The 9,639-nt window shown below is 36.7% G+C and overlaps 1 protein-coding gene across 1 annotated transcript in view; it reads right to left on the reverse strand.

Moving 5' to 3' along the window:
- Positions 1-9,639, reverse strand: part of CTNNA3 (catenin alpha 3) — a 543,156-nt gene that overhangs the window by 83,864 nt on the left and 449,653 nt on the right. The window contains exon 7 of the mRNA XM_045291701.1: positions 2,367-2,570. Within this exon, the coding sequence (XP_045147636.1) occupies positions 2,367-2,570 (204 nt within the window). The remainder of the gene's footprint in view (positions 1-2,366; positions 2,571-9,639) is intronic.

A 9,639-nucleotide genomic window follows, 5' to 3' on the forward strand; every position in this document is an offset into this window, starting at 1 on the left:
TAAAATGCCAATGCAAATAAAAACTCCAAGTGGTCGCATAGAATAACAGAACTTGAAGTTACTCAATTTCTAGTTCTTTGTCTTTATAATCACCAGATTATGATTATTATAATCACGATGTTATGATTATTTATTTCTAATACTGTTTAAACTCATAAAAAATATAATGTCTTTTAAAAGATAATCATTAAAAGGTACTAATTTGAATCTTACATGGAACTAAGCAGTAACCACAGCAACTCTTTAGAACTAAAAGAAACAACAGTTTTATGAGAAAAATTAGTTTATCACTGTCACTGTTTAGAATTGGTGGCACGAAGTGATAATAAAAAGCAGGCTAGCCTTTAGTTAGTTTTATTTTTTTAATATACATTTCTACAGATAATGCTCCTTTTTAATGAATGCACTAAGGGTAAAATGCTCCCATCATTTCACCCTTAATAAGCTGTTGTGTGGGTTTTAACACCTAATTGGGAAAAGCCATTAGGATCCCCCTTGTTTTTATGTGGCCTGTGTTTATGTGAAGGGCCAGTTTCAGGGGCATGTGACAGGGTTCCACACTCAGAAGAGGCCCCTGTACTTAGAGGTTCAGACTCTGCTTCCACAGTGAAACTCTTAACAATTTTATCTTTGAAAATATTCTTTGTAGGTGAAGCCGGTGCACATGAAGGATGAGCACTTGAAGTCTAGACTTGCACACAGGCCACCGGGTCTCTGCCTTCCTGAGGGCCACCAGCTCCCTGACCCGCTCTCTCTACCATCCTCACAGGACGAGGCTATTAGCAAGGGCGGAGCAGGCCCAGGGCAGGCATCTGCGCTCCAAGCACTGAGCTGAGAGACAACACTGCTGGTACAACCCATGGTTTTCATTCAGGCCACAAGTGCTTCATTCCTACGGGAGCCCATCATTAAATGCCCTATTTAAGAAAAACATTTTAATGTCAAGAAAATGTGGGACCTCCGAAAAAAGGAAAAGCTTCATTTTGTCCTTTCAATAGATCCCAGATTTTTATTACACAAGGCCCTGAAATGATGTAGCGATCCTTTCTTATGTGTGCACAGGTCCGTATACACATGTGCATGCATTTGTATTGCATCTATACAATTTTAGGTATCACTTGCAATTTTAAGTATGATAGTAATTTAAAGGTGAGAAAACTTTGAAAACTTTACAGATCAGAGAAGACATTTTAATACAATAATACAGTTTGAGCTCCATGAGACAGCTGAATTACCCTGAAAAGTACTTAACTAAGAACGTCTTCTTTGTTAAAATGGGCATATTCTAAGTTCAAAAGCAGGACGCAGCATTGCTAATATTCCCTTTTAACAACATCAGCTTTACACTTTTGATTTCTTGACAGGCAGAAGGTTTTTGGTCAGAAGCCAAAGCCATCAAATATTAAGACCATGGAGCTACATCAAATTGAAGGGGCCGCAAAAATCACCAACTAATTTTAGCACATTTCAATGATTCACATAAAGCATTTTTACTGAGCAATCCTGTCATCAGTTTTATACTCAAATCCATACCCTTTATAAAAATTCTCGCACTGTACCTTCATAATCTTGAATTATGCCACTAATAATTAAGTGGATGAACAAAATAGTCCTATTATAAATTTTTCATTTTATTTCACACTTTTGCTTAAGGAGTCTTCATGCTCAATATACAAATATATGTCGCAATGACTTCAAGGTTTTCTTCTACTTTTTCAATGGCAGTAAGCCTTAAGTATAAGGAGAGTATGTATAGATTGTCCATAGCTGACTGGTGGGGATATAATTTCTAATGATACCAAAATGACTTAAAGCACACATTTTCTTCCGAACTTAAGTAGCATTTCCAGAATTTCTGAGAAAAAAACAAAAACTACAGAAAATCTAAGACCTTATGTCACATTTAATAAAGGTTAAGAACGCTGCAATCTGCATTGGCTCTTTACACCATCCGTAGTCCATGCTGAATTGACTTTTATTCAATGCTATAGCTAAATTCAAACTGCTCATATATTTTCACTATTGCCCCCATGAACCCTATACTCATCTCTTTGTCCTCTTGTACCATTTAAATCGGCATGAAACTATATACAGCCTCCTGTGCACAATCTTGACTCCCTTCTTTAACTACTATGCACATACTTCCTCAAACAAAAGTACTGTGTGTGAATACCGCTAGGTTCAGATGCCATCCCTAGAAACTCCTATCAATCACAATGCTGTTCCTCATTAGGAATCCAAGAGACACGCTTTAGGAAGCTAAGCCACCGAGCTCACCTACACAAAGCACCTCAGCCCAGACTCAAAAGTACGAAGAAGAAGAGGAGGAGGAGGAAGATGGGGAGGGGAAAAAATCAGTCACTTACGTTGTTCATGTATTCTGATAGCAGATCTTGTAGAGCCTGGCGAATCGCATTGCATTCTGCAATAATTCGCTCTCGATGGAAATCCCTCGTGCACGAAGAGTCCGCCAACAGCGCTGCCCCGCTGACAATGGCTTCTAGACGCTTCTCTAGTGAAGGTCTCATTTCCTCCTCGGTGACTGTGAGTGGATCCAAGACAATCAGAGTCTACGGAAAGAACACGTTTGGGCAATTAGAAGTCCACGGCATTCTACTGGCATGACATATTTAGGAACGAAGAAAACATTTCTACTCTATCATCTGTTCACCCATAACCCTATCCAGTGATTGTGGTTCAATTAAGCAAAGATAGTGGTATGATTATGAACTTTGGTCCTAGAATAAGACAGATTGGGAGTCAAATCTTGCCTTGCTCACTCACCAACTGTGACCTCACTCAGATGTTTTATATTCTGAGCCGTACTTTCCTCATCTGCAAAATGGAATAGTAACGCTGTCTACCTCAAAAGACTGCTGTGAGACAGTGCCCAGCACATACTGTGATTCACAATAATAACCTTTAGACGGAACTTCATGGTTTATACAATCCTTTCTCATATGCCATCTACTCCTGATGATACCAGGAGGTGGGCTGCCAAGGCACCACTATAAATCCCGCTTTTCATTTGTTAATGAGGGAGACTGAGAGACCCTTACCCATGGAGATTTATCCAAGGTCACAGAGCACATAAACAGCAAAGTTCAGACAAATGTGCATATTTTATAATACCCAATTCAATATTATCTTTATTAAGCCTTGTTGAAAAAAAAAACCAAAAAAGTGAAAAACAAGAAAACAAAAAAAAAGAAGGGTTTAAATTAATCAAAAAAAACCAAAAAATTCCTTAGTTATTTAATAACTTCTTGCTATTTCCAGCTATAGAAACCTCACATGATATTTAATGACTTCCACTAGGTATCATTTTCAGGACAACAGAAGTCAAGACAATCCATTGCTTCTGAAGAAAAGTGGACAACATGCAGCTCTTGGAGATGTTTGTTAAAAGACAGGAGAGAGGAAGCCTTTCCGAGGCCCAGGGAGCACGAAGGGAGAACAGGATAATTGGCAACAAGAACCTAACATAAAACTCTCTGACGGACCTTTCACATAAAAGAAAATCTTACCAGGTCATCAGAGTGTGAGTGTATGCATGCACAGTGTGTGCGCAGACATTTGTCTTAAGATCTTCAGGGAGTATTACTAACTATACATTTTATATTCATTTGTTTACTTCATTCATCATTGTATTACATTTCATTATAATAAATATTCACAAGTCAGGAGCCAGGATAAAATTTTAAAAACTAGAAATCTAGGGCCAAGCTGAGGTCAGAACATCAATTACAGAAAGAGAAGTCATTTTAAAAGAATTGGGGAAAAATTGTATGTGGTAATGTTCACATAATATAAACTATAACCTTGAAAATATATTAGATATAAAGTTGGCTAAAAGTCTTATTAATATAAAGTAGAATTCTTCCACGTTTCCTACCTGATTTTCCTAGTATAGGTTTACTCCTCTTCTGAATCTCTTAGTTTTTTTTTGTTTTTAAGGTGGGAAAAGAAAAACCATGAGAAAAATAATTTTGCAAAAGGTAATTTTTTCCAATTTTTTCTTTACCCAGTGCATATTCATTCTGAGGAAACAAACATCCCAACCATGGTCTTGGCATCACGGATACTATAAGATAATATATTTTTTTAAAAGAATATAACAAGACACTATTTACATATAAAATGCCTTCCAATTTCATTTGCCATTTGTATCACACCTTCTTTTGGCGCACTAATTTAGTACAAACTTTCTAATGCAATGTTTCCAAACAAAAATTAAATGAATTAAGACTTTTTGAAAATGGGCTTCCTGTGTGATGTCATCAATAAGACACTCTGAGAGCAATGAAATTATTCTTTGATTGCTCAAATGCAATTAAAGATGTGATAGGAACATTTAACATGTCTCCAGCATTTGGATGATGAAACATGTTGATCAATTTAGAATATGTTGATATGTAAAGACCGCAGAAGAAATTAGTCATTTTAGATGTTCTGATGGTGATATTAGTGAGTCAGCTGCTTCTACAATTAAGTTTACCTTAGTTCCTCTTCTATAAGTCTATATTTCAACTTTTCTAGTGTCCACCCATAGTCCCCAACTAGTCTTTAGTTACCCCTTCCTTATCATTTGATCTTTTTTAGAACCTTCTGTGCACCAGGGACTGTCCTTGGCATTAGTAATGTAGTGGGAGCAAACATACTTCTTTACCATACCTCCTCAAAGTGCTCACATCCACGGAGGATTGAGAAATATTAACCATATAGTTATATAAAAATATAACTGAAAGTGGATATGTGCAGTGATTAAAAGGTGCTTGTAGTTAAGCACAGTTTAACCAGACATATGTCCGGAATGACAGAGTGCAGAATCAAGATAGTTAAAAATAGTAACATAAGCTCCAGGGACTTTTCAGGATTTTCACAGGATATGGAATTGAGAATTTGGAACAATCTTATTCAGGCCTTATTTTACCAAATAGATGAACAGGCACCAGGGTTATAATTATGTGGAATTTAGTGCTAGAAACAGATGGATGGTGGATTCTGAAACTGCACTACAGAGCGACTTTACCTTCAAAATAATATACTTAAGGATCTCAACCTCACAGGACACAGCAAATTTCCTGTAAGGTAGGGAAGAGATCTTTGACATCAGAAGAGGGATATATAAAGCATTTATCTATAGAAAAACAATATAGAAAAATATGACCCAGCACCAACCAATTGGTTAAAATTATATTGTAAAATAATTGCTGAACTGACAAGTTCATTAAAATATGAAAGATATATGCTATACACAGAATGGGAGTGTTATGATCAACTCAAATAATGACTTAGAGTAACTTTGAAACACTGCCAGTCTATATTATAGAGCAAAGATTTAAAATTTCAGAATGATGTGTTCAGATATGTCAAATGTATCTGAAAATCATGCAATTCAGATTTTTCTGTACATGCACAAACACATACAAACACAGAGGGGATTAATAAAAAAGTTTGCAGAATAAAGGATTCAAAGACAATGGGATTTTTCCACAAATTTTGAAAGTCTTTTCATATATAACTGTATGTGCACATATATGAGGGAAATGAAAATGGTATTAAAATACACAAAGATAAATAATATACAATGTAGTCTTCAGCATAAGCTTCATCAGTATCAAAATACTTCTGTGAGCCATGATACCAGCCATTTATTCTGTTCCTAAAGAATTGAGGATCCTGGAAATGTACCTGTGTCAATGCAGTCTCTCTTTTTTTTTTACATTAATTGAAGAAAATGGGTGCCTCAATTTTAGTAGAAGTTATGTTGGTTTGATATGGGCTCTTTTTGAAGTGATATCCTTCTTAGTGCTTCAAACTAGACCCTGATCAGATATTTATAATAAGTTAGTACAAGTTTATTTTGGTGTAAATATTTTTGGGAATCTATACATAGTTTATTTTATTAATACAAGCATTTCAAACTTTTTGAAAAAGCCTCATGTTAACAAAAACATTACTAGGTGGGTGCTAACCTACCGGATACTAAGATATGTTTTATAAAAGTCATAAAAATTCTATATGGCAGGTCTAAAGTAACATGAACTGAAGTAGAAAATCTGAGGAGACCCACAATGAAAGAAAAAATTGATCATTAAAAAACTCACAACAACAATAACAAAAATCTGACTTTAGCCATCTTTCCTGGTGAATTCTGCCAACTGTTCAGAGAAGAGTCTAGAAAAGGATGGAAATGATCCAAATCTGCTTCATGAAGTGAACATAACCCCAACACCTAGACCAGGCAAAGGCGTGATTTAAAAAGAAAATCATGTATACAGATCCTTCATGAATACAGATGCAAACATACTTGAGAAAGTCTAGCCAATAGAATCCAACAATATATCAAACAACAGAGCATTACCAGTTGCGAGATATGTCTGGTACACAGGATAGCTCAACATTACAAAAACAATCATCACGTAAATGAAACAAAGGAAAAGAACCACATGATCATGTTGACATTTGACAGAATCCAATGTCAAAAACATCCAACCCAATAGGAATAGAAAGAAAATTACTCAATATAATAAAGGGCATACATATAAAAGACCAACAGCTAACATTAATGTCAACGGAGATTGATTAAAAGTCTCTCCCTTATGGACAGACACGAGACAAGGATGCTCTACCATCAGTCCTATTCAATATTGTGCTGTAAATCTCAGCCAGACTGAGAAGGCAAGAAGTGGAATTAAACACATCCAAATTGACAAAGAAGAGGAAATGCTTCCTCTTTTTGCAGATGATAAAATCCTACACATAAAGTATCCCACATTTTGGAAGGAAAAGTATTGAAATTAAGTCAAACCTTCATCAAAGTGACAGGGTCCAAGATCAGCGCCCACCCCACCAAACCAGTTGGGTTCCTTTATCGTAACAAAGAAAGATGTGAAGAAGAAAACAATACAATTTATAATAGCCACCAAAGAATATAATGAAATAATTAGGAAAAAATCAAATCAAAGTACCAATAACTCACTGCCATGAGGTCAGTGCTGACTCATAGCCACCCTAGAGAGCAGGGAGAAATACCTCTGTGGGCTACTGAGACGGTAATTCCGTGTTGGAGTAGAAAGCCCAGGTTTTCTCCCAAAGAGTGGCTGGTGCTTGCAAACTGCTAACCTTGCAGGTAGCAGCCCAATGCATAGCCACTAGGCCTCTAGGGCTCCTAGAGAAACAATAGGTAGGTACAAAATAAAAACATAAAACACTACTATAAGAAGATAAAAGAGCTGTGTAAGTAGAAGAATATTCCATGCTTATTTTTAGTATCTGATGGTGTCCCATGGCTTTTCATAAGGTTTCCAGCGGCTAATTCCTCACAAGTGGACAGCTTATTCTTTCTTCATCGTTTTATCCTAGTCTGGGCACTCTATTGAAACCTGTTCATATTGGGTGATCTGACTGGTATTTGAAATACTAGTGATACAGCTTCCAGAATTAGAGCAACACACAAGCCACTACAAACTGACAGACAAGTGGTCTTTCCTGAGTTGGCACCAACTTCAGGGCACCTAAGAACAACAATACCATGTTCACAGCATGGTATATTCAGTGATATTGTTTAATAATTTTATTGTTATTATAATAATGATAATAATGATATTATAATGTTTTATAATGATATTGTTTAATAATTTTAATAATAGTTTAATAATATTGTTTAATAATTTCCTAATTGTATTGAATCACCTTTCTTCAGCATACATACAAATAAGTCTGTTCTCTTCCCATCATTTGACCAAGTAGCTGACTTCCAGTGCCCTTGGCATAGACAGTGAGTGCTTCCAGTGCTTCACCAGCTTTGTGGTGTCAATTTGTGACTTGACAGGATTAAGAGGGAAAGGGTGGAGTCTAGTCTGTCAATCAGATCATAACCAATGAGGCCATTGTGTGGGCATGGCCTTCTCCTGAGAATTCTGGGAATTCCAGGATTTTCCTCTTGGAGGTGGGAGACAGACTCTCTCTCTCTCTCTTGGCTCATTCCCTTGGAGATGCTCCACTGACACGACACATGGTGCTATGTCCTGGGAGCTGGAGAACCCACATGGACCTACCCTGAGGCAACCAGACCTCTGGAGTCAGAGAAGTCACGTAGACACCCCTGCCAGTGCTGAGATGCTTACAACGGCACTGGATCCAGAAGACTTTCAACCCACTGATCTGTGATCTTCCTTCATTTGGCATCATTGCATGTGTTTTGTGAGTCTGAAAAGGACCTTGTAGATTGGTATCTGATATATGGACTTGATCTGGACCAGGCTGGGATGTTTTCTCAATATTCAATTGTTATTTTATATAAACCTTCTTCTTATGCACATGTGAGTATCTATGAATTTGTATATCTAGTCTACCCAGACAAACCCAAGTTTGTTGAAACATTCAGTTGGTATTCTGTCAATTCTGAGAGCCTTAGTTTTTGCTAATGCCTTGATTGCAGCTTGGACTTCTTCCTTCAGTATTGGTCCCTGATTATATGCTACTTCTTGAAATGGCTGAAGATAGACCAGTTAGTCTTGATACAGTGATCAATCCTGATAGCTTTACTCCATCCACATCATTATATTCTACTTTACTTGAGGGTGCAGCTTTCCCTTAGTTGTATATTGAGTGCCTTCCAATATTACAGGGTCACATCTTCTGGAACTATAAATGAAAATGTTTCACTGGTATTCTTACGATTTTCAATGGGTGGACAGAAGTGGACAGCCTATTTCATCTTCCAGCTCTATATCTGGCATTATTCCACTACTATGCATAACATTTTCCTTCTTTCTGTCTTTTTTTTTTTAGATGAACCTGTCTGTCACTAATGACTCCAAGTCCTTTAAATTATCCTTTCCCTTCTGTTTTTTTTAAAGCTACTCAAACCACTATTAAGATTTGAAAGATAAGGAATCTGGAGAGTTTTTATGGGTGAGGGGGACTGGGAGAGAGGAAGGAAAAAGGGGGGCAGAAAAATGAAGAATTTAAGAAGGTATTATTATTGATTTCATTTTTTCAGATGGACTGTTAATATATAAATAGTATGTTTCTTTAAACACAAACCCCCAAATCCTTCAAGATTTTCAGTGGCTTTTTTTTCACCATTGAAAATAAGATGACTGGGAGTACAAGGAGGACCAACAGACTGGAAGAAATCCGGCAATGATATATTGGACCAGGGCCTAATCTCTAATTTATAGAACACGGCAAGACCTCTACCAGAAGAAAACAAATTATTCCATTTTAAAATGGATGGAGGACATTAACAGACATGTCACCAAAGAATACGGTAAGGTGGTCAATAGGAATATAAAGAATATAAAGACATTCAGGTAGTCAATAGAATATAAAGATCATTAGCCATTTGAGAGCTGCAAATCAAAACAACATCATTGTATCCCTTCACCATACCATGTCTCACCCCAACATTAGTAGCAAAGTTAAAAAAAAACAGAACATGACAAATGCTGGCACAGGTGCAGACACTGGCGAGACTACATACATTGCTGGCGGAGACGACATGCATTTCCAATCAATGGAAAGTAGAATGGTGTTTCCTCAAAACATTGGAAATAGAAATAATTTATGACACAGTAATACATCTCCTTGATACATCTCATTGAGTCAATTCTGATTCACTGCAACCCC

This window comes from Echinops telfairi, unplaced genomic scaffold (genome assembly GCF_000313985.2).
Source record: "Echinops telfairi isolate 266 unplaced genomic scaffold, ASM31398v2 ScPeMD7_70;HRSCAF=299, whole genome shotgun sequence".
In the NCBI taxonomy this organism is placed as follows: domain Eukaryota; kingdom Metazoa; phylum Chordata; class Mammalia; order Afrosoricida; family Tenrecidae; genus Echinops; species Echinops telfairi.